Source organism: Bos mutus, chromosome 18 (assembly GCF_027580195.1).
Source record: "Bos mutus isolate GX-2022 chromosome 18, NWIPB_WYAK_1.1, whole genome shotgun sequence".
Lineage (NCBI taxonomy): Eukaryota > Metazoa > Chordata > Mammalia > Artiodactyla > Bovidae > Bos > Bos mutus.
In genome coordinates, this window is record NC_091634.1 from 6,267,481 (window position 1) to 6,290,887 (window position 23,407).

The following is a 23,407-nucleotide window of genomic DNA, read 5'->3' on the forward strand; positions in this document are numbered from 1 at the left end:
CCCAGAGCTTCAAGTGCTCCTGGGGATCCCTGATGGCCCGTTAGGAGCGGCCCAGGCAGACCCACCGGGAGTCTCAGTGCCTACAGGGCTTCAGGAGAGGGGGAGGGGGCGGCAGGTGCAGGGGGAGGTGACAGCTGTCCCGCGCCCCCCCCCGAGCGCCGGGTGCCGACAGCTGAGGCTCGATTTAGCTCTCTGATCCCGGGTCTGGCCAGATAAGGCCTTGGTGGGTGCGGCCCCGCCCCCTGGGGCGCCCCTTAAATCACGGTCGGGCTGGGCTGGGGCGGCCGCCAGCGATGCCAGGTGAGAGGGACCGCGCTCCTTCCTGCCTCCCCACGTCCCACCCGCTCGGCGCTGCCCCTCTCTCCAGCTCTCTCCTCTCTCCCTGCAGCGCCCAGCTCTCTCCCTCTGCCTTTCTCTGTCTCTTCGCATCTCGGACCCCCGCCCCCGCTGCTATTTCTCCCCATCCCGTCCCCGACTACACCTCTGTCCTTCTCTTTCTCTCTACCCCGTCATCTCTCTGGGCTTTGTCTTCCCACGTCTCTCTCCTCTCTCTTCATCTCTCTCTCTCCCCCTCTCGCTCCCTTTGCACCGCGCAGCCGGCGGGTTCTCAGTTCCCTGACCAGGAATCCAGCCGGCATGCCCTGCCGCCCTGCCGTGGGATCCCGGAGTCTTAGCCCCTGGACCACCGGGGAAGTGCCCTCCCAGTCTCTTTCTTTCCGTTTCTTTGTCTCCGTGGCTTTCCCCTCTCTCTCTCGCTTTCTCTTTCTGTCCCCCGCCCAGCCCTTCTCTCTGCACCTCCGACCCTTCTGCCCATCCCTCTCCTGTCTCCCCGTCTGTCTCCCTCTCTCTCCTCGCTTCTCTCTTCGTCTCTCTCCATCTCTCCCTGCCTCTCCCCGTCTCTCTCCCTCCTCTCTCTGACCTCCCCTCTCCAGCGCCCCGATGGAGCCGCCCTGGGCCTCTGCCACAGTTTCTGCTGAATAAAGCTGTGTCTATCCTCACCTCTCCAACTCCTCTCGCCTCCTTTCCTTTCTCACCCCTCTGCCTCTGAGCTCAGCAACACCGCCCTGGGCCCTGATCCCGGGTACGGGTACCGGGGGCTGGGGTCGGGGTTCTTGCCTCCCAGAGAGACCACCAGAAACAGGGGCTGAGAGCCAGATGGAAGAGATGGGGAGAAAGGCAGAGAGATGTGTGCAGAGGGAGACCCAGAGACAGCAGGGGACGGACTCAGAGACAGAGGCAGACCGGCTGGGCGCCATGGACTCAGAGATGGGGAGGGCTGGTGAGGGTGCAAGACCCAGAGGCTCAGACAGTGAGACCCGGAGCGGCAGACACAGAGACTCAGAGGCTGACAGACCGCAGGCAATGCCCGCGTCTCCCAGACACAGCAGACGGGGCTGGTAGCCACCACCACCCCCACCTCCACCAGGCGGTGCCAGGCCCCAAACAATGGGCCCTTGTCTGACTGCATGGTCCTGGGGCAGCTGGGGCGGGGGCCACCAAAAGCCTGACTTCAGCCTCTACCTTCAGACCCCGCTACACTGCCTTCTGGCCTCTTCCTGCTGGGGTCTCCACCCCCTTGAGCCTGCTTTCTGCTCTGCAGGGGAAGGAGCCAGGCATTTATGGAGCATCTGCTGGATGCACCCGGAATGCCTCTGTGCCTGTCCTGACACCCTCTCGTCTCCTGACCCCTCCCCTTCCTCGGTGCCCTCTGCTTGTTCTTCCTGAACTTCCAGCTTTCTTCCTGGGAAGAGATGGGCATTTATTAAGTTCCTAGTGTTTGCCAGGCAGTTTCCACACACTGTCTCTGAACCCTCTACTCTCTTTGTTCTCCCATCCCTTCCACCCAGTTTCCTTTCCCTTCTTCCTGAATTGCCTGGTCTCTCCTGCAAGGAAATGGGCATGTATTGAGCACTTACTGTATGCTAGGGAATTTACAAACCCTGTCTCTTCTTACACTCTTTTCTTCCCCAATTCCTTTCTTCTCTCTCTATTCATTTCCTCTCCTTTCTGACTCTGCTTCCTCCTTGGGGAGGGAATGAACATATGCTGAGCACCTGCTGTGTGCCAGGCAGTTTACACACTTTCTCTCCCTTCCTCACACTCTCTTCCTCCCCTGTTTTTCCTCTATCCTCTCCTTGTCTTTCTGGGCTCTCTGCTCTCTTCCAAGGCAAGGGACACACATTTATTGAGCACCTATGGTATACCAAGCAATTGCTTGTTCTTTCTCCACTCTCCTCTCGCCCTCTCTTCTCCACTGACCTGTGGGCTTTGCTGTCCTGTGCTTCTTTCCGCTCTCTGCCAGGAGAGGAAATGGGCATTTATGGAGCACCGACTGTGTGCCTGGCAGTTTCCCTCCACTCCCCCTGCCCCTTGACTCTCCCTGTTCCTTCATCTCTGACTTCCCCTTTTTTCTGCTCTGTCTGCCCTTTCTTGGGGATGAAAAAGCAATATGAAGCACATATTGTATACCAGGGCTTCCCTTGTGGCTCAGCTGGTAAAGAATCTGCCTGCAATGCAGGAGACCTGGGTTCGATCCCTGGGTTGGGAAGATCCCCTGGAGAAGGGAAAGGCTACCCACTCCAGTATTCTGGCCTGGAGAATTCCATGGACTGTGTATCCATGGAGTCATGTATACCAGGCAATTAACACCACCCCCCCAGCTCATCTTCTCTTGCTTCTTTCTTCCTGCTCCTCTCCTTTTGCCACCTTCTCCCTTCCTGTGCTCTCTAAGCCCTCTCTGGGGAAGGGAACAGCATTCATTGAGCGCCTCCTCTTTGCCCCATGATTCGCCTGCGCTGCCTCCTCTGACATTGCCTCCACCCTTCTGCTCCATCCTGTCGCCTCCTTGGCCAGGCTTGCTTTACATGTGTCTTCTCTTTCCTCTTGCTGTCTCTCTCCTCCAAGAAAGAAAACGTGCATTTATTGAGCACCTCCTGTGTACATCACCTGCACAATAGCATGTCCTCTTCCTCATTTTCTCTCTTCTCCCCAGCTTCTTGCTCCAGCTTCTCCCCATCCTCTCTGCCCTGCTGGCTCTCTCCTGGGGCAGAACTGGGCATGTATGAGTGCCTGCTGTGTGCCACTGCTCCTATCAGCTGTCTGTCTGTGCTGGCTTGCCTCACAAGCCCTGCTCTCTCTTCTCTCACCCTCTTGGCTTGCTTTCCTCCTCCTGGTTGCCTCCTCTGTCCCTGCAGCCAGGGAGGGGAGTGGGTATTTATTAAGTGCCTACTGTATTCCCACTGCTTTACCTACACTGTCTCCTTCCATCACAGCTTCCATTTTCTCTGCTGGAGCTTCCTCTCTCCTCTCCTTTTCCTCCAGTCTTCATTCTCTTGGGAAGAGAACGAACACTTAAGAGCACCCACTATATGCCTGGCTCTTGCCACCCCTGGCCCTCTCTCCTCAGGCTGTGTTTCTTGCTCTCTTTTTCCTCCGTGGTGGTGGTTCCTTCATTTCTTTTCTGACCTGGCTTCTCTCTCCTGAAGAAGGGAATGAATGGGCATTAATTGAGCACCAACTGTGTGCCAGGCTTTTCATAAAGCACACTATCCCACCCCCCAACACTTGGCTGCCTCTTCTCTCCTCTCCTGCTCTTACTCTCCCCCAGAAAAGGGAAGGGGCACTAATTATGCACCAACTGCGTGCTGGGCTGCTGGGCGACTCACACTGCCACCTCTCCTTAGATCCTGTGTTCTCCCCCTCCCCCCTCCTCTCCTGTTCCTCTTCCTTCTCAGCAGTGGAAGCTCTCAATTTTCCAGACACAAGGGGTCTGGGCGCTGTAGAAAGGGCCCATCGTCTTCGCCTAGTGGTGCTGGGTGAGGCCAACTGATGAAAGATGGGGCTCCAACTGGATTTCCTCATTGGGGGAGGATGTATGGGTCATAACAGCCACTACCTGGGCTGGGGGTGGGGCTGAAGGAGACCAGGAGGGAAAAGCAGGGTAGAAAGTGCTCATTCTTCCCCTGGTGGTGAAGCTAGGTGGTTAGATCCCCGAGGTGCTACCTTCTTGGCGCCCACCCCCACCCCCGCCCTTGCCCTTCGGCTTCCTCCCCCTCCCCCACCCCAGGAAGCAGCTGAGGAAACTGAGGCTCTGAAGAGGGTGAAGCGGGTGGGCGAGAGAACTCTTGATTCTCTGAGTCCTGACTCACTGGGGGCCTGTGTCTCCTGCCACCGTGAGCCTGGCTGAGGGCCCTTCTCTCCTGGGGTCTGTCTCTCCTCTCTGCCTCTCCCTCTGACCTCTGTCTCTCTCTCCTCCCTGCCATTCTGTGTCTCATGCTCTCTGCCCCCCATCTTTTTTCTCCTTCTCGCCTGCTCCTCTGCCTCACAGTTTCTCAGCCTCGGTTTCTCTGACACACACACCTTCCTGCGTGAATCTCCCCCACGCTGGTTTCCTTTGCTCACACCCTCTTGATGAGGCCTTTCTCTTCAACCTCTCTTCCTTCTGCCTCTCCTCCCCTTTTACCCGTCTCTACCTCCCGTCCATTTGTCCGTCTCTCCACACAGGCCCGCCCCCAGGTCCCTCTCACCGCCATCTTTCACCCTGATCCTCAGTTTCCTCTTGAATTCACACACACACACACTGCTTCCCCCGCCCGCCCCCATCTCTCTTCCTTAAACCGTGTTCCTGTTCCCCTTTGGGCTCCCCTGGTGGTTCCGATGGTAAAGAGTCGGCCTGCAGTGCAGGAGACCAGGGTTCAACCCCTGGGTAGGAAAGATCCCCTGGAGGGGGGCACAGCAAGAACCCCAGGGACAGAGGAACCTGGCGGGCTAAGTCTGTAGGGTCACTAAGAGTCGGACACGACTGAGCGGCCAACACCCTCACTCTCGCCTCTTGCTGCAGCCTCTCCTGCTCTCGCCTCTCTCCCCACCATCTCTCCCCACGAGGCTCCCGCTGCCTTCCCGTCCTGTCCTCTCTTGCTCCCACTCGGTCTTCCCTGCATCTTCTTGTTTATTTGGCTGTGCCAGTCTTAGCTGCGGCACACGTGGGAACTCAGCTGCAGCAGGTGGGATTGGTTCCCTGACCGGGGATTGAGCCTGCGCCGCCCGCACAGGGCGCTCGGAGTCTCAGCCACTGGACGCCCGGGGAGGTCCCTCCCCGTGTCCTCTCTTCACTGGTCTCGTCCTCTCTTTCCTCCCCGCCTCCCCACCCCACCCCCACCTTCACCCCCCCCACTCCCTCCTGGCACTGCCCTGCTTTCCCTGGGGACAGCTGCCCACCACCCCCTCCCCTCAGCTGCCTCTCCCGCTCTCTCCCTCCCACACCTGCTCCCGCACAGCGGGTTGGCAGCCCCGCCGACTCCCACAGTGGGGAGGCCCCTCTGCTGACCCATGGGGCCGGACCGCGTGTCCCCGCGTGCTGGTGGTATTTTTATCCTGTCTCGGAACACACGGTCCTGTGATGAATGTTTCACAGTTTACGGAATTCATTTCATGTCCTGCCAGGTCCGGGACCATCAGCTGCACGTGTTCATCCGTCTGCAGCTCATCGTTACCCAGGCTGCGGGACACGGCCCCTGACCTGGCGCCTTATCCTTCGGGAGGTGGCAAAGCTTCCCTTCCTCCCTGTCCCTCTCTCTCTCTGTCTCTCCCTTTCCCTGTCTCTCTCTCTCCTTGTCTCTCTCCCCCTCTCTCTGTTTCTCTGTCTCTCTCTCTCTCTCTGTGTCTCTCCTTTTCCCTATCTCTCTCTCCCTCCCCCTCTCTCTGTCTCTCCCCATCTCTTTCTCTCCCTGTTTCTCTGTCTCCCTCTCTGTCTCTCCCTCTCTCCCTGTCTTTCTCTCTGCCTGTCTCTCTCTGTCTCTCCCTTTCCCTCTCTCTCTCTCTCCCTGTCTCTCTCCCCCTCTCTCTGTCTCTCCCCCTCTCTCTGTCTCTCCCTGTTTGTCTCTCTCTCTGTCTCTCTGTCTCTTTCTCAGTCTCTCCCTCTCTCCCTGTCTCCCTCTCTCTCTCTGTCTCTCTCTCCCTCCCTCTCTCTCTCCCCCCCACCCTGTCTCTCTCTCTGCCTGTCTCTCTCCCTCTTTCTCCCTGTCTCTCTCTCTCTCCCTCTGTCTCTCTCTCCCCATCTCTCTCTCTCCCTCTCTCCCTCTGTCTCTCTCTCCCTCTCTCCCTGTCTCTCTCTCTCCTTCTTTCTCTCTGCTCCATCTCTCTCTCCCTGTCTCTGTCTCTCTCCCCCACCCTCTCTCCCTGTCTCTCCCTGTCTCTGTCTCTCTCCCTGTCTCTCCACACACACCCACCCCCCGTCTCTTTCTCTCTGCCTCTCTCCCCACCCCACCCCCGTCTCTCTCTCTCCTCCCTCTGTCTCTGTCTCCCTGTCTCTCTCCCCACCCCCCGTCCCATCTCTCCCTCTCTCTCTCTCTCCCTGTCTCTCTCTCTCTCCCCCTGTCTCCCAGTCTCTCTCTGTCTCCCTGTCTCTCTCCCCGCCCTGTCTCTTACCCCTTCTCTCCCGGCCTCCTCCTAGGGTCTCCGCTCCATCCCCTCCTGCCCCGCTGGCCTCTCCTCTACTCACAGCCTCCTCCCTCCCCGCTCCGTCTCTCCCTCACCCCTCCTCTGCTCTCCGCTGGCTTCTCTCCCTGCCGGCTCCCCCTCCCGCCCGGGCTGCCCCTGCCCCGTCCCCTTCACCGGTCTCTCGAGGCTCTGCCGCAGCTCTCCCCCTGCCTGCCCCTCCTGTCCCTCTCCCCCTTCCCCGGGCTGCTCCTCCCCCTACCCCCTCCCCGCCCCCCACGGCTCCCTCCCCACCTGGCTTCTCCTTTCTCTCTTACTCCCCTCTTCCCTCGGGGCCTCCCTCGGGGTCTCCGTTCCCCGTTTCCACGCCGCTGTCCCCTCTGAGCTGCCCCTCTCCTGCTTTTTCTCGCCTCCTCTCCCCTCTCCTCCTGCCCTCCCGCCTCCATCTCCCTTCTCCTCGCTCAGTCGCCTTCCTCACCTTCCTCTTTCCCTCTCTCCCCAGTGGCTCTTTCCTACCCCTCCCACCTTCCTGCCTCCTTCCTCTCTCCCCTCTCTGGATCTGTCATTTCTCTCTCCGTCTTGGGAGGCCCCTGCCCAGCGCCGCGTCCTCACCCCGCGGGCTCCTAGGGCTCCTCTCCCGCCCTTGGGACTCTCAGGTTGCCAAGTTCTGAGCTGATGGCCAAGTCGCCACCCCAGGGATCCCGGGGCAGGGCTGTCGAGCCGGAGTCCCCCCGAGCTGGAAGCACCTATGTGACACCCATTTTTTCTCTCTTTCCTTTCTGCCCCGGACTCTGCACGCTGCCTGGAGGGATCGAATCGGGCCCCCGCGCAGGGGAGCGAGGAACGGGCTCAGAGGAAGGAAGCAAGTTGCCTAAAGACGCACAGCACGTAGGTGGCGGGGCAGTTGACGAGGAAATCGGCCCCTTGACTCTGCTTAGCCCTGCATTCGGGTCTGAGCCTGGTGAGGAGGGGGCTGCCTCCCTCCCGCGCCGTTCTCCTCCCCAACCCTCCGCCGTCTTCCCCTCCTCAGGCGGCGTGGAGCACATGGGCAGCTGGGAGGACTTCACCCACCGCCGACTCCACCGACGAGGAAACAGGCGCCAGGTGTGCCTGAAGACTGGCATCCGCCATAACCGAGACCTTAAGGGAGCCTCGACGGCGTTGCCAGAGGACCGACGGCGCCCCCCGCAGGGCCCTCCCCTCCGCCAAGATGGCCCACGCTTGGCAGCGAGAGGTCCCAGGATCGATCACCGGAGAGGCTCTCTCGGACTGCGGTCGTCCATCGCCACCTACCGGCGGAAGACAAAACTACAACGCAGCTCTAAAAGACACTAGGAATGGCGGCCCCAAAGGAAGACAGTGCCTGGGGGCGAGGCGGGGGCTGGAGCGGGCGGAGAGGAGAGGATTTGCAAAATTCTGTAAAAATTAAAAACTTTTCTACGCCTAACCAATATATAAACATCATACTCAGCAAGCTTCTTGGTATGCCAGCTTAGAGCTCCAACTGCATGCGTGTTTTCTTCATGGGTGGGTGGGTACTCTCCTGCGTGGTCATGGAGACGCACGTGTCAGTGCTTTCGGAAACGCAGGGGAGTGGGATTCAGTTTACACAATGTGCTGGGAAGCCTATTTCTAGGAATTGAGCCAATTGAGTTTCATTCCTCTACCATGACCTCGCTGAACGCAAGGTGGGTGCAAGCAAAGGTGAACGGCTGACAGACAGCCAAACATTGGTCCCTGATCCTCACCTGGGGTCTCTCTGACTGGCTAAAGAAAGAAGCCTCTAGAGTTGTTTCCAGAAGCCACCTGATTCAATGCACAACTTGGGGTGGCAAACATTCTTTAAAAATATTAAAATCAACCTTATATGAATATATTTTAAAAGAATACTTGCCAAAGAACTATCTTGTGTGTGTTCTCAGTCATGTCCAATTGTTTGCAACTCCATGGAGCCCGCTGGGCTCCTCTGTCCATGGGATTTCCCAGGTAAGAATACTGGAGTGGGTTGCCATTTCCTTCTCCAAGGGATCTTCCTGACCCAGGGATCAAACCCATGTCTCTTTCATCTCCTGCACTGGCAGGCAGGCTCTTTATGGCTGAGCCAGCTGTTCTCAATAAGCCAGACGACAGTATGAAGGCATAGGTGCGGGGAGGGGTTTCCCCAGTACCAGGGAACAGGTGGCATTCTGTGGGGTAGGAAATTGGGGAGGGGCCTTCCCTCCACTGAGTATTTGCCTCATGGGTGCTCGTGCCTGTCTTAGACCAGACGTCAGGAGGCTGGGGTGAGGAAGCGGGAGGGAGAGAGGGAGGGCTGAGCTCGGTGGGGACAGAGAGGAAGGCGTGAGACAGGACAAGGAGGGGTGGGGTGTGGGGGTGGGAGAGGAGGGAAGGTGTCTGCAGTCTGGCCTGGGGACATCTAAGTAAATCAGGAACCAAGGCTGGGGTAGTGATTCACGAGGCAGAAGAGGAAGAGGAGACCAGAGGGCCTCACAGGCCAGGCTGAAGGCTGGGACTCTGTCCTGAGGGTGCTGGGAAGCCAAGGAGCAGGGGTGGCTCTGGGTCGGAAAGCCCTCCATGACGGGGAGGGCCTGGATGGGGCACAGTGGAGGCTGGGGAGGGGGTCTGGCTGCAGGAGAAGGGAGAAAGCAGGGAAGAACAATGGGCAGGCGGCCCAGCCCTCTGGTCTGAGGCTGGGGCTGAGGGCTGGCACCACTCACTGTGCATGTCCAACTCTGTGTGCATGCTAAGTCGCTTCAGTCGTGTCCAACGCTGTGTGACCTATGGACTGAAGCCTGCCAGGCTCCCCTGTCCATGGGATTCTCCAGGCAAGAAGACTGGAATGGGTTGCCGTGCCCTCCTCCAAGGGATCTTCCCAATCCAGGAATCGAACTCGTGTCTCTTATGTCTCCTGCATCTGCAGGTGGATTCTTTTACCTCTAGCGCCACCCAGATTCCTGGGTGACACAGACTCCCTCACCGGTCCCTGAGGCACAAGGGGAAGGAACCTGGGGTCTGGAGAACCTGGAGGGGAGTTGGGACTGGAGACGGGCTTGGGAGCCATCAGGAAGGGTTGCTCCCAACCTCCAATGTGAACGGGCAGCTGGTCTATGGAGGTGGGGGTGGGGGGTCCCACACACGAGTGGGGAGTCAAGCGGGAACATGGGGATCCCTGCAGCACCCAAAGGTCCATCGACAGACCAGTAGGATCTACTCAGAGCCAGGCACGAGGTGCAATGAGAACCACTCAGTATCAGACATGGAAACCTCCCTGACTTTTGTTGGGTGGTGGGGTGGGGGTGGGGAGCTGGGGTAACATATTTTTGCAAAAACTGTGTATTGTGACTGTGACTGTGTACACAGACTTGTGTACACAGACTTGCTTATTTCTGGAAGGAGTTTCTAAAGTCAGACGCAGGAGACTGAAAGCTCGGCTGCCCCCCATTGCAGGGAAGAGGTGCCAGGCTGGGCTGAGCAGAAGGTTCTAGGCATTGGATGCTGCAGAATCCTTTGGGTTTCGTTTGGTATCCCCAGATACCCTGATCAATCCAAAGAAAACAGTGACTGTGCTCTCCAGGGACGGGCAAGATTGAGAAGAGAGGTTTAACCAGGACAGATACCCAGGGAGCCAGCACCAGCTCGGATACTGACTAGAAAATGCCACAGAGTAACTCTGCCAGCTTGAGAGTGGCTGAAAAAGTCTAAGAAGAAAGTAATCAGATAAAGACCTTAGATCTCAGGTTACTAAAAAAAAAAAAGTAACAAAATGGTCCAGCAAATGACTGGCAGGAGATCACAGCTGCGAATTATGCGAATTAAAGGATCAAGAGCAGTTTTGTGAACACTGCCCACGAAAGCATCAGTGACAGATGCGTCACATGGAGCAGGAGGGGAGAGTGCGGGTCAGTGTCTCCTACGGCCGAGAAAGAAACGCCAGTTAGAGCAACTCGGGGACCCTCTCAGCTCTTAAAGCTACCAAAAAAATGGGTAAACCAATAACCCCCAATGCTGGCAGGCGTGCGACAAAAGTCACACTTGAAAACACAGAGGCAGTGTTTCCCAGGCCTCTTGTCACTGGCCAGAGGGGTGGGCTGTGAGCTCCTGGAGCCGGGGGGAGCTGCAGCAGGATCAGAATCCAAGGGCATCAGAAGACAGAAGGCACATGGAGGTCTCAGCATCATCAGACGAGTCACAAGAGGAACTCAGAAACATAAACACCGCTGTGGAGCAAAGGACGCGAGCAGCTCTCAAAAACACCGACTGCGCCACCACGGTCTGCAGTCGTGTGTTTCGGTCAAGTGTGAGTTTTGTGAAAAAAGTAGGTGGAGGGTGGGCTGAATGAGCTCGGTGTCCCTTTTCTGGTGGCACACGGGGCACAAGGCCACTCTCTGGACATGGCAGAGGACAAAACCGCAGAAGACACTGACCTGGAGCACAACGGTGAGTGCAGCTCAGTGTACAATGCCCAACTTACTACTCTGGTTACAGAGGGCGGCGAACAGCCTTCCCGCTGGCTGGTGCTGGCAGTCACTCCAGGAGGGAAAATTACCTGATCGAGTCATCAGGGAGACTCCACCAAGCACCTTCCTTGGCCATTTGGTCTGCTCGTAAAAATGTCTCTAACCTGCCGTAGTAATTCTTTGAGTCACGCGTCTGCGGGAAGTCAAACTCACACCAGGGACAGGCAGGTGACAACCTTCGTCATCCCGCTATTTATAACCACATGAAGCAGGAGGCAAACTGAACGCTGAATATTTAGGGGACGCTTTAATAAACTGCTATACACACACCGTGGAGCCTGATGTCGCCGTTACCATGACAATGGCAGCCTTTTTTTTTTTTGTGGCGTTTCTAAATCACATACCCAGCCACCGGCAGAATTCAGTAGCACCTGTACATCCTGACAGTCTCTTAGCCTAGTTAACAGCTGCGTTTGCCTGTTAAGTTGCAAGCTGCAACTTTCCCAAACGTTTACCTATTTCATTTATGTTGTTGATGTTTTTAAACAGACAGAAGGAGGAAGGGAGATAAATGGCAAGGACCCAGCAAAGTCCCAGGGCAACGACCAGCCGGGAAAGGGATTCTATACATCCACTGGCCCCTGACTCCACTGCTGGGTAGATCGCTCTGCTTTGACTTCCAACATCACTGGTTCAAGCCCCAGAGCCTCTGGAGGACCTGGCGTCCTAACAGCAGGAATTCTCAACTTCCACTAGAGCCGTGGGCAGATACAGGCCAGAGCAGGGGGAGCAAGGCTGTGCAGATGTGAAAAGGGGGGGCCCCAGGCCGGCCTACCCCTTCTCTGTGCCAGCTCTGGGCTTCGGGGAGCCCCAGGGTGCCCTCAAGACCACAGACAGAAGGCTGGTGTCCCAATCCAGTGTCAGACAAGGGGCATCCCCTGGCCTGGTGGGGTGACGAGACTAGACAAAGGCACGAAGGCCGGAGAGAATGAGGCATGTTCCCACCCCGCAGGGCTTGGGAGGGCGGGGTGAGGGGGCCGGACGTGAGGTCAGAGCCGGACCGGGAGCGTGGGCTCTACCCTGCGGCAAAGGGATACCGCAGGGGCTGCAGTGGGGCCATGGGGGAAGGTGGGGTGCAGCAGGGCCCAGAACCCAGCCACCCCCACACCCACAGTTAACTCCAAGCACAAGAGGGGAGGGACTCCTCGGGAGGAGGCGCCCTCTGACCCCCACGGGATGCAGAGATGGACGGTCCGGAGAGTCCCTCCTAAGATGATCAAGGGTGCGGGCATGCTGGGCAGGAAGGGCGTGCTCCGGGTGAAAGAGGGCAGGCAGCACCCCGGCCCCGTGCCCCTCATCGGCCGCTGCCTCCGCCGCCACCGCCGCCGCCGCCCCCGCCCTGGCCCCCGGCATCCGGCGCTCCCGACATCATGAGGAAGAGGACGACTGGGACGATGTACATCCACTGTGAGCCGGCGGCACGGGGGCGGATGGGCAGATGGACAGAGAGACAGAGAAGAGAGGTGAGGTAAGCGGTGGCCCAGCCAGCGTGGGGGAGGTGGGCGCGGCGTGAGGGGAGGCGTGGGGGGAGTGGGCCCGGGTCCCCTACTGCACTACGGGCTGGGGGAGGGCTGGGGGGCTGCGGGGAGCGGGGAGACGGGAGGGGGCAGGTCCTCACTCAGGCCTCGTGCGGCGGCGGTGCGGGCCCGGGGGCGGCAGGACGCAGGGCTGTGAGCAACACGGCCCCCCCCAGGATGAGATGCCACTGAGGGGGGCGGGGGCGCAGGTCAGGGCCAGCGGTGGCTGCGGTGTCCGGCGGCCGTCAGGGAGAGCGGGCCGGGCCGGGCGCGCCCTCGGCCTCTCCGGGCCGCGTTTCCAGCGACCAGCACGCTAACCGAGGCCTCGCTGGCTTCCGCGACCCCTGCCCTGGCCCGGGTGGGACGGCCTCCTCCAGCCCCAGCGTCACCAGCACCAACGACCCTCGGCTCCCAGGATCCTCCCCAGACCCTGCCACCCACCTCCCCAGCCTGACGGGTGGACCCCCCGCCCCAACTCCCTCCTTTCTAAACCTGTCCCTATGGGGGGACAGGGATCTCTCCCTTCCACCCCGCAGCCCCAGCGCAGCTCAGGCCCCCTCTCCTGTCCTCGGTTGGCATGGACCCCGCCCCTCCCTGACCACGCCCGCCCCGCCCCCGCACTCCCTCCAAACTGGACAGACACTGCCTGTGCTTGGTCTGACCCCGGCCAGGCACCCAGGGGGCTGGTCCCGGCTCCCCTCAGTGCCCAGCTCCGGGGCGGGCTGTTTTCTGAGACCGGATGCCCCGTGACCACCGCCAAGAGCAGACACCGGCGGGGGAGGGCCAGGGCGCGGGGCTCCAGCACTCAGCCCAGGGGCCAGGGAGACGAGCACAGAGACCTGCATACAGGAGGGGAGCCGAGCAGGACGGAGCAGGGCTCAGGATGGGAGGGAGAGGGCTGGTGGGAAAGGGCCCCAGGGGCGCGCAGAACCCCACTCACATATTTAGCGAAGAAGGACTTCTGCTCCTGGGGGTTCTTGGCCTTCTGGGCCTGCTCCATCTCCAGGCGCTCGATGAAAGCCGCTGTCTCAGGCCTGGGAAGGTAGGGGTAGAAGGAGGAGATGGGATGAGGGGCCCCTCCCTGCCCAGAGCCCCAGGCAGCCCAGAAGGGTCGTGGGAGGGGTGGGGTGGGAGGCTGGCCCGGCCTGGGGGGCCTGGCTCTGTCCCCTTCCCACACCCCCTGCTCACCCGGGTGCTGTGACTGGTGGCTGCAACTGCACAGAGGTGTTGAACAGCTCCAGGTCCACGTCCTCCACCTCGTGGCCCCGGCAGCCCCCGGGGTACGTCACCACCGACACGCCCACCACATTGCCGGCCACATCCACGTGCAGGGTCAGCTGGTCCGAGAGGTGAGACTCTACCAGGGAGCACTGGGGGAGGAGGGGAGGGGGCTGAGAGGAGGAGGGCCAGCAGGGGCTGCTGCCCAGGCTTCGCCCACACCAGCACCCCCTCACAACCCACGGGGCCTCTGAAGCATCTTTCAAAGCCCTCCACGAGACCCCCTCTCACCCCACCAATCTCAGGTGGAATCAGCAGCCTCTCCAGCGCCCACAAGGCCCTGAGCTGCCCCATCGGAGCCCCCGCCAACCGGACTGTCCCTCTCCAGCCCAGGAGACCCTCGAAGGCAGGACCAGGTCCAAGCCTTTCCCATCCTTAAACGCTGGGCCACGGACAATGGAGGCCGAACGGAAGGACCCGGGCTGGAGCGGTTCGGCAAAGCAAGGATGGGGCCGGGTCCTCGTCGCTGACTCACCGCAGGGACAAAGGAGGAGACGTAGCCACCGGCTTCTGGGCCATCAGGGGCCCCAGGCCGCCGCGGGACCCGGACACGGTACAGGCCGTTCAGTGCTGCCACGTCCTGCAAGGGCAGAGAGGAGGGGGTGGCAGTGAGCGAGGCAGCACCCAGCCCCCACCAAGTCTGCACCCCCATGGGGCCCCCCAGCCAGGAAAGCCCCTCCCCACTCCCTGGCCCAGCCAAGCCCAAGACTCCTCCCACTGGCCTGCCCCACTGGGCAAGGGGGGAGGGGGAGGGAAGACCACCAGGAGGAGAGCAGAGCCCGGCCCAGCGACGGAACAAGTCCCTGAGAACGCTGCCCCCAGATTTGGGTCCAGTCCCACACCCAGACTGTTATTCCTTTAGTTTTTTCTTTCTTTCTTGGGGTTGCCCCAAGTGGCTTCTGGGATCTTAGTTCCTGGCTGCGCATGGAACCTGGGCCCACTGCAGTGAAAGCGTGTAGTCTTAACCACCGAGGCACCAGGGAAGGCCCGGGACTCCCCAGTTCTATGAGCAGCAAATTTTCTCTGGGGGTGACAGGAATCACGTGGGCACCATACTGGTCCAGGTGGACCTCACCCTGCTATCTCCCACAGGGAGGGCACCCAGGGGCCCGCAGCTGCCCAGAATGAAGCCTGTGTCCCCAGCCTCCCCTACAGCTCCATCTGGCCAAAGGGACAGAGCAGCAGTGGACTGTGGCAGCTTTTGTGAGGTTCCCCCCAAAGTCAGCTAGCTGGTCCCTCCGCCTCGCCTTCCTCCCTTTCTCCACCCTGCTGTCCAGAGCCCCACCTGAGCCCAGTACCTCCCTGCACCCTCCCTAAGGAGGACCCGGAAGTACGCCCGCTGTGCTCCGAGGCACATGCCCCCCACTCCAGCAAAGCCAGGGTCCCCTCCTCACCCGGAGCCGGCCCCGCTCCTCCTCGTTGAGCTGCCGCTGCGATAAAGACAAGGTGCCGTCTTGCTGGTTCCAGAGCAGCGAGCCCCGCTTCCGGAAGTGGGCACTGTCATCTGGAGGGGGCAGGGGCACACCCGGACTCAGCGGGCCACCACGCCTGTCAGCCCTCGCAGTGACCAAGTCACCTCCCCACCTGAGCCCTCATTGTTCCACCTAAAAACTGGGGACACCACCACCGTGTCTTGCCCACGATAGGTGCCCGGACTCCAGAGCTCCTAAACCTGGCCTCCAACTTGCCAGGTGACCCAGGGTCGCTCACATAACCTATCTGGCCCTCAGCTTCCCAGCTGCAGATCATGGTGTACAGAGCTTGGGCACTCCCAAGGCCAGGCTTTCTTGGGCAGATGCCAGGCTCTGACTGGAGAGGTCTGCAGAGGGTCCCAGCTTCAGTGGTTATCATGAATGCCCCCCCCCGCCCCACCAGAGTCTGGGTCCTCAGACTGCATTATGAACCCCTGGGCTGCACTGACATCTATGGGAGTCTGGATGCCTGCATTAGCGCAGTTTAAGCTGGGCTTTAGAGCAGGTACTGGCTCTGTTATTCACTTGTAAAAGGACCTTGTCTGATGTCCCTCTGCACCTCGGTTTGCTCTTCTGGAAAATGGAGCTATCCCTAACCCCTCCTATTTGCATGACTAGTCTGAAGATGTCTGAGTTAATACAGGAGGAGCATTTACCCACAAGGGCAGGGCACGGGACAACTGGTCAGGAAAGGCTGCTCTGAGCTTATTACCACCACAGTGACCTTTCTGACACTGGCATTTTTCTTACCAGTATAGGGGTATTCAAAGACAGAGCTTCTATTCTTCCCCCATCCAACTCCCCCGTGTTAATGCAAACACACTCCCAAGTGCAAAGCTGTGAGTGAATGGACGACGTGTTTCACATGGGGAGGCACCTGAATTCACAGGGCAGTGGATAAGTGTCCAGGTCAGGACGTTGTTGGACTCACCGATCTCAAATGAGTGCTCCAGTAGCAGCCCCACGGTGCCGCAGCCCTCACCTTCTCGACCTTCCACCCCCACCTGCGAGTGATAAAAAGGGACCCACTTAAGGACCATCAGAGTCCTCAGACCGGCAGGATCCAGGAACCCCAGGACAGACAGACCCGTAGGCTGCTTGCTGGAAGAGCCTTATTTTCATACCCATATCCAAACACTGATGCATGCTCACGATTCCACCGGAATCTGACCATTTCATGAAAATTTATGATCTGGACGGGCCCCAGAAAACCAGAGCCTGCAAACCAGTTGCCTCATTTTCAAGGCAACTACCTCCAGGTCACTTTCACGCCTAGCATCATAAATATTCATGAGTTAAAGGATAGCCTTCCCAACCTAATATTCAAGTGACCTCGATGTCACCTTAAGCCTCAACAGTCACGATGCCGCCATCAAGCAAATTTAAGATTTCAGGCCTTCCTTTTCTCCAGCTCTCCAAATTTCTCCTACCTCTGCATACTCAACTCTCCACCCTCAAGCCTGCGCTACCTAGTTCCAGATTTTAATCCTTGAGCTCAACACTCCGCCCACCCCACGCGTATGCGGGAGACGGAACTCCTGCATTCTCTCGAGAGCCCCCTCGCCATTTTCATTTTAGCCGCCCCGACGTCTGATTTGCCAAGATTCCACCCGGGCCACACCTCCTCAAGCATATTCATGACTGCGGATCCCAAGCGTTCGAAACTTAAAGTCTTGCCCCGATCTCCTCTTTGGGTGAAGCCGAGTTTTCACCGCACCAAGAGCCCTCGTGCCAAAATCCCAACCGAGCCCCGCCCCCTTATGCATATTCACGAGCTAGAGCCTTCCTATGGAGAGGGAAATGGCAACCCACTCCAGTGTTCTTGCCTGGAGAATCCCAAGGATGGGGGAGCCTGGTGGGCTGCCGTCTATGGGGTCGCACAGAGTCGGACACGACTGAAGCGACTTAGCAGCAGCAGCAGCAGCAGAACCTTCCTAACCTCTTGCTTTCTCCCAGGCCTCATGCATGCGCAGGACTGCAGCCTCGCTTTGAACGGTTTTCATCTCGCCTTCCCTCCCGGCCCTGCGCAGCCTCGTTCCCACCTTAACCGACCTAAAGACCCAAGACCACGATCGCCGGCGGCCCTGCCCTCTATGCAAAGCGAATAAGTACTCACTCCCCGCACAGCGGCTCCGGACCGGCAGCCACTACCCCGCGCCCGGCTGGGGGTTGCTGCCGCCACCAGCAAGAGGAGGAGCAGTCGAGTCGCCCCAGCGGCAGGGACGGACATCTCTGCCCCTTCCCTCCAGCCCAGAGGCTGGAGTCAGGCGGGCGCCGCGGAGCACGCCGGGAGAAACGGGCCGCATCCCGTCGCCCGTGCGCCTGCGCCGGCTCCTTGCGTCTGCGCACTAGCGCCCACCGGTTACCGGGGCCTGACGTCACTGGACGACCGCGGCTCCCTCCGGGCGTCCGGGTACCGCCCCCTCTGGTGACGTCACAACCGTGGACTTCCGACGTATCGGCGCCATCCGCCGCCCTATGACGTCACAGAGCCCGCGGCCCCGCCCCCGTTTTCTCCCTGGGCACCGCCCTCCGCTCCTCCCAAGGGGCGGGGCGTTGCGATGAAACGGGGCCACGAGCCTAAGCCGGCCTTCGGTGGAGCAGGTGAGGCGGGACCAGGCGTGATGGCAGGTGAGAAGTGGAACCGGGCCTGGAGGGGTTGGATTAGGTGTGGGAACCAGGTGAGGGATGGGGCCTGCGATGCGGAGACCGGTAGCCGGGAACCGCCTACCCTCCGCGCGGGGCTGTCCGCCCTGGTTAGGGGACACCTACCCAGCCTCTTGGAATAGATCTGAGAACTTCGCCGCTTCTGTAGAACGCCCCCTGGTTCCAGCCTGTCCCACGGGCCGGCCCGGACGGATCCAGCGCCATCTCCTGAGCGGCGAATTCGACCAGCTGCGAGACTTCCCCATCTTTGAGAGCAACTTCGTGCAGGTGTGGAGCCCCAGGACCCTCTGAGCCCAAGCCTGGGCCCCGACCTCCAGACCTAGGGAACCTCTCCTCGCCTTACCGCCCATCTCCTGACCTCCACACCCCACGCCCGCCAATACCTCCAAACCTTTAGTTTCTCTATGACTGCTAACCGTTGATTCCCTCAGTCCATGTCCCTGACTTCATACCCAGGTGACTCGACCTTTGACCCCAAGATATCTGATCCTCTTCTTGATGGTTAATTTTATTGGTTCATGCCCCTTAATCCTACCAAAATTCCTGACCTCTGATCCCTCCCCAACCTTGCTCTCCGTTTATCCAGCTTCTAACCTCTGATGCCACCCCTCCCCCGGCCCAGGTGACCCGGTTAGGAGAAGTTGCCAACAAGGTCACCATGGGAGTGGCAGCCTCCAGTCCAGCCCTGGAACTCCCAGACCTGTTGCTTCTGGCGGGCCCTGCCAAGGAGAATGGACACCTGCAGCTCTTCGGGTGACTGCCCCCGCTCCCAGCCTACACTGTGTTCCTCCTCAGCTCTGGGCACCCTAGATTCCCTGAAACACCTCCTTTCACCCGGAAGACCCCCAGGGCCAGGAGCCATGGATGGCTGCCAGCCCTCTGTGGGCTACTGGTCCACCCAGGAGAACAACACAGGGCCATCCACAGGGATCAGCAGTCAGGGATAGATGGACATGAGGCGAACCCCATGGCCACATCCTGGTAGGGGTCAGGAGAGCGGCCATTTATGCAGCACCTACTGCATGGGTTTCCTTGGTGGCTCAGACGGTAAAGTGTCTGCCTGCAATGCGGGAGACCCGGGTCTGATCCCTGGGTTGGGAAGATCCTCTGGAGAAGGAAATGGCAACCCACTCCAGTACTCTTGCCTGGGAAATCCCGTGGATAGAGGAGCCTGGTAGGCTACAGTCCATGGAGTTGCAGAGTCAGACACAACTGAGCGACTTCACTTTCACTGAATGGCAGTTGTCCCATGGACCATGCACATTGTCTCGTCTCTGACCCCATACTCTCATAACCCCATCCTCAAAAAGAAAAACCGAGGCCCAGAGAGGCGAGCCACTTGGCCAGGGTCCTAGAGTGAGTCAGGGGTGGCCTGGATTGGAACTGCCTGCTCCTCACGACTGGCCCCCTGGATTCTGGAGCCTCAGGCCACTCTCTCCAAGCTGCCCCTGCAGGTCTTTGTGTTTTGTTTTGTTTTTTTCATTGAAAAAATAATGCAAATACACTCTAAGGTACAAAACACACAGCACAAAATGCACCCTTCTCCTATCCTAGGCTCCTGCCTCCAGCTCCAGCTGCAAATACCAAAGCATTTACATGAGTAGAGTATATTTACAGAAACATTCTGCCAGTGGCTTTCTTTTGTTTTTTGACTGCATGTGTGCTAAGTCGTTTCAGTAATGTCTGACTCTGCAACGCTGTGGACTGTAGCCCACCAGGTTCCTCTGTCCATGGGATTCTCCAGGCAAGAATACTGAAGTGGATGGCCATGCCCTCCTTCAGGGTATCTTCCCAACACAGGAATCGAACGTGTGACTCTTAGGTCTCCTGCATTGGCAAGGGGGTTTTTTTACCACTAGCGCCACCTGCATTTCATAGTTAATGAAAGAAAGGGGGAAGGGAGGGAAGGAAGGAAGGAAGAATGGAGTCACATTGTCACATACACACAAACACACACACAGACACACAATCCTTTGTTTCCAGTTCTGAAATCCAAAAAGTTTTTTTTTTTTTTTCAACTCATTCAGTGATATAATCTGATTCTGACCCAAACGAACTTGAAGCTACTTACAGCCTTTATTTATCCGCCCTGGATAAGTTGAAAACATTTCACAAAGCAGTATTCTGATGCCAGAACCCTGTAGTGAGACATTCTCTACCACCTCCCTTTACTTTTCAATATTAATTGTATCCCACCACTTGAGTCACGACTTGCAGTTGGAAGAATATCAGGGATGGTGCTGAGAAGGGCTCTTTGATCTCCTGGTAATCTCCTTCTGCACTCTCCCTTCTCCCACCATAAAACATACCACAGAAGTAAAATCATTGAGCTTGCTCTGCCAACTCAGTCTCCAGACTCACCCCCCTGCCCCTCATTTCTAACCAGCTCCCAGCCCTGGGTGATTCTGTGCGGGGATGGACAGGTCCTCTTTTGGACACACCATTCAACAAACTCCACCCCCTTGGACATCAAGCTTGCATCTGCCTCTTGCTGTGATTACCTAATAGGGAATGTCCTTGAATGAATGGCTGCCTTCAGACAGCTTGGGTTCATATCCTGGCTTCACCTCTTCTCTGCCTTTGGCTAAGTTTCCTACCCGTCTGGGTCTCAGTTTCCTCACCTGCAACATGGGGATAAGAGGAGAACCCACTTTCCAGGGCTGTCGGGGGATAAACTGAGTAAATGTTTGTGAAACACTTGGAACAGCACCTGGCACACAGTATGAGCTGTGAAAAAGTCAGCTGCTTTTCTTCCATTTGGGGACCATAATAACAGATCGAGTCGCCTACTGAGGGACACTGATGTGTCCTGTGCCTGGGGGTGACCACCAGTGCAGCAGGCAGGGCACATCCATGCACAGCCGGGAGGGTGTCAAGTCAGTTTCTGGAGATACATTGCTGGGCCTGAGGGGGCTGGTGTGTAGCTACCCAGTGTTGCTAAGAACCTTGGTACGACTTGGGTTCAAATTCCTGCTGTGTGATCTCTGCCAAATTATCCATCCTGTCCGGATTGTTTCCTCTGCTGCCTTTTTTGGACCTTGAGTTAGGCTGGGGGCCTGAGCGATTCATATATTCAAATACTCAGTGAGCATTCATTGAGCATGGACCGTGGGTCAGCTGCGGATACTAAGGAAACAGCAGTGAAAAAAATCACACCAAACCCTCTGCCCTCAAGCTCACCTTCTACTAGGAAGGCAGACAGAATAGATGTCAGTTTGTCCAGTGGCTGAGGTCTGTGGAGACAGATCAGAAGGGGGTGAAGGGTGGGCATGGGGAGGTCAGTGAGGGCAGATGTGGTTGTAAATAAGCAGGAGGTTGTAAACAGATCTTCTGAGAAGGTGCCTCTTGAGAAAACTATGAGATGAAGGGGCTGAGCCATGGGGATGGTTGGAGGAGGAAGATTTCGGGCAGAGGAAACAGCCTGTGCAAAGGTCCTGGGGTAGGACCAAGCCTGGCAGGTTTATGGAACAGTAAGACCAGTATGGCTGGAGACAGTAAACCAGGAGAAAGGGCGGGAGGGGAGGACGGAGAAGGCACAAAACAGCGCAGATCTTGCAGAGCCTAGCGGTCAAGACCAGGACTCCGTTTCCTCTGAGCCCTGGGAGCGATTTGAGCTAACTCTCCTGTTGATTTGGCTCCGAGGTAAAGAATCCACCTGTAATGCAGGAGACGCAGGAAACACGGGTTCGATCCCTGTGTCGGGAAGATCCCCTGGAGGAGGAAATGGCAATCCATTCCAGTGTTCTTGCCTGGACAACCCTATGGACCAAGGAACCTGGCGGGCTACAGTTCATGGGTCCCAAAGAGTCGCACACGACTGAGTGCAGGCACCCATTTCACCCGGGTGCTGATTGGCGCCCTCTGGCGGCAGTGTGGGAAAAGACTGGGGTGAAAGCGGGAAATTGTGGAGAGACTTAGAAATGGTTGGATTTGGAGTATTAATATTAGTACATTTTAACGGTGGAGCCATCAGGACTTGGTAAGATCGGTTAAGGATGTCAAAAAGACGGATCAGGAGCGATTCGCACAATTTCTGGCTGAGCAAGTGGGAGGATATAGCGAAGACGAAGAAGAAGAGGAGCAGGTTTGGGGTTGGGCTTAGGTCAAGAATTGGGCTGTTGGATGTTACATGTGTCTGATGTCGATCCAACATCCAAATGTTAAATTCAAGCAAGCAGCTATCTATTCGAGTCTTGCGTTCAGGAGGGGGAAGACCAGCGGGAGACAAAGATGGGCTCCGTGTCTGGACGAAAGTTTGGGATAGATAAAATGCAAGAGGCAGAGAAAGTGACAAGACTCCTAAAAAAAAAAAAAAAGACTCCTTCCGGGGGCGGAGAGGGGCGCTGGGGTGGGCACTGCTGGCGCCTGGGAGGGTCAGATGCTGAGGCTGCCCCTTCCGCCCACCCAGGCTGTTCCCCTTGCAGTTCGTCCAGCTCTTCGTCCACGACGAAAGCCGCTGGCAGCTCAAGGTCAAGTTCCGCACTGGCCGTGCCTTCTACCTGCAGTTGCGGGCCCCGCCCGAGAGCCGCGACCGCGAGTTCGGCCAGTGGGTGCGCCTGCTCTACCGCCTGCGCTTCCACTCGGCCCAGGGAGCCGTGCCTTTCACGCAGGACTACTCGGCGCTGGAGGACGACGAGGACGATGATGAAGACGAGGACCGCGATCTGCCAGCGGGAGAGGCGAGGAGGGGGAGGGGGGTGGGCGAGGCTCCTGGGTCGGAGGGAAGAGGGAGTTGAGGGCCTGGATCCCGGATCTGAGAGTGGAGGTGACCCAGAGCCCAGACTCCTGAGTCCTGAAAGGGTGTTCTGTCTCTGCTCAGAGTTCAGGAGGCTCTCAAAGCAGAGCAAGGTCCGCAGGGCCTTGATGCGCCAACAGAGATGGCAATGGTTTCCTAATGGGGCATCACCTACCCAGCCTCCCTCCGCTTGACCTAGCACGCTGGGATCTGGAGAGGGAATACCTAGGCCTTGAAGAGTCGGCCAGGCCAGTTCCCCCGAATGCCTGGGGAGGGGAAAGACACCAGTCTTCAAAGGGGACAGTGGAACCTAAGGGGCCTCTTCCTTGAGAACCCCCCTGCTCCCCACGCCTTCCCAGGAAGTACAAAGCGCCCACTCACCCATCCCCCAAACAGCAGATACATCCACAAAGCGTCTGAGACCAACTCTCTCTTGTACCCAGCTTCAAGCCATGGAAGCCAGACTTGACCCACAGATGTCTGAACTCTGGGGACTCTGACTCCTCCAACGTTCTTTGAGGTCACCAAAAGACCAGAGATCAAAGTGTCCCCTACCTTGGGGCCAGACAGATGAATTAATATTAAAGTTACTAAAGATTGGGCACTTAAGAACTAAGAAAACCGGGTCACGAGCACTTTCCCCATCGTCACCAATTCAACGTGGCGGAAGCAGCTCTTTCAGTAATGGCTCCTTGGGCCCCCGCAGGCACCATTCCAGCATGTCTACGCCCTAAGGGTAGCCCCTCCGAGTCAGTCCTTGGGTTCCTCTTTGACCTACTATGGCTG

The 23,407-nt window shown here is 58.2% G+C and overlaps 3 protein-coding genes across 8 annotated transcripts; 2 read left to right on the top strand and 1 right to left on the bottom strand.

Moving 5' to 3' along the window:
- The first annotated feature begins 295 nt into the window (after positions 1–295).
- LOC138991742 (proline-rich protein 36-like) lies at positions 296–7,925 on the top strand. The gene is made up of 2 exons (XM_070387268.1): positions 296–7,323; positions 7,466–7,925. The coding sequence occupies exon 1, from the start codon at positions 5,399–5,401 to the stop codon at positions 6,449–6,451; it is 1,053 nt and encodes a 350-aa protein (XP_070243369.1). The 5' UTR covers positions 296–5,398; the 3' UTR covers positions 6,452–7,323; positions 7,466–7,925.
- A 3,259-nt stretch (positions 7,926–11,184) lies between these two features.
- EMC10 (ER membrane protein complex subunit 10) lies at positions 11,185–17,518 on the bottom strand. 5 transcript variants are annotated; one of them, XM_070387281.1, is made up of 8 exons: positions 17,336–17,518; positions 16,151–16,223; positions 15,142–15,251; positions 14,223–14,327; positions 13,658–13,860; positions 13,410–13,503; positions 12,571–12,620; positions 11,185–12,357 (listed from the first exon to the last, which is right to left on the bottom strand). In XM_070387281.1, exons 1-8 carry the CDS (start codon positions 17,447–17,449, stop codon positions 12,321–12,323), a joined length of 786 nt encoding a protein of 261 aa, XP_070243382.1. In that variant the 5' UTR covers positions 17,450–17,518; the 3' UTR covers positions 11,185–12,320. The 5 variants fall into 5 exon arrangements, with proteins under 5 accessions (XP_070243382.1, XP_070243381.1, XP_070243383.1 ...); XM_070387280.1 differs by having other exon boundaries at positions 12,571–12,657; XM_070387282.1 differs by having other exon boundaries at positions 12,571–12,657; positions 13,658–13,839; positions 17,336–17,514.
- A 68-nt stretch (positions 17,519–17,586) lies between these two features.
- Positions 17,587–23,330, top strand: GARIN5A (golgi associated RAB2 interactor 5A). Of its 2 annotated transcripts, none has more exons than XM_070387293.1 (5): positions 17,587–17,850; positions 18,035–18,153; positions 18,473–18,639; positions 22,295–22,565; positions 23,065–23,330. In XM_070387293.1, exons 1-5 carry the CDS (start codon positions 17,781–17,783, stop codon positions 23,119–23,121), a joined length of 684 nt encoding a protein of 227 aa, XP_070243394.1. In that variant the 5' UTR covers positions 17,587–17,780; the 3' UTR covers positions 23,122–23,330. The 2 variants fall into 2 exon arrangements, with proteins under 2 accessions (XP_070243394.1, XP_070243395.1); XM_070387294.1 differs by having other exon boundaries at positions 17,607–17,850; positions 18,509–18,639.
- The last annotated feature ends 77 nt before the right edge of the window (positions 23,331–23,407 follow it).

Bases quoted from the DNA above. Each gene is read 5' to 3' on its own strand.
- LOC138991742 (XM_070387268.1), top strand. From the start codon at position 5,399: ATGAATGTTTCACAGTTTACGGAATTCATTTCATGTCCTGCCAGGTCC.
- EMC10 (XM_070387277.1), bottom strand. From the start codon at position 17,449: ATGTCCGTCCCTGCCGCTGGGGCGACTCGACTGCTCCTCCTCTTGCTG. The intron at 16,224-17,335 runs GTGAGTACTTAT...TATCACTCGCAG, and splicing joins CCGGAGCCGCTGTGCGGGGA to GTGGGGGTGGAAGGTCGAGA. The intron at 12,358-13,409 runs GTGAGTGGGGTT...GCCGGCTCACAG, and splicing joins AGTCCTTCTTCGCTAAATAT to TGGATGTACATCGTCCCAGT.
- GARIN5A (XM_070387293.1), top strand. From the start codon at position 17,781: ATGAAACGGGGCCACGAGCCTAAGCCGGCCTTCGGTGGAGCAGGTGAG. The intron at 18,154-18,472 runs GTGTGGAGCCCC...CCGTTTATCCAG, and splicing joins TTGAGAGCAACTTCGTGCAG to CTTCTAACCTCTGATGCCAC. The intron at 22,566-23,064 runs GCGAGGAGGGGG...TCTTGTACCCAG, and splicing joins GCGATCTGCCAGCGGGAGAG to CTTCAAGCCATGGAAGCCAG.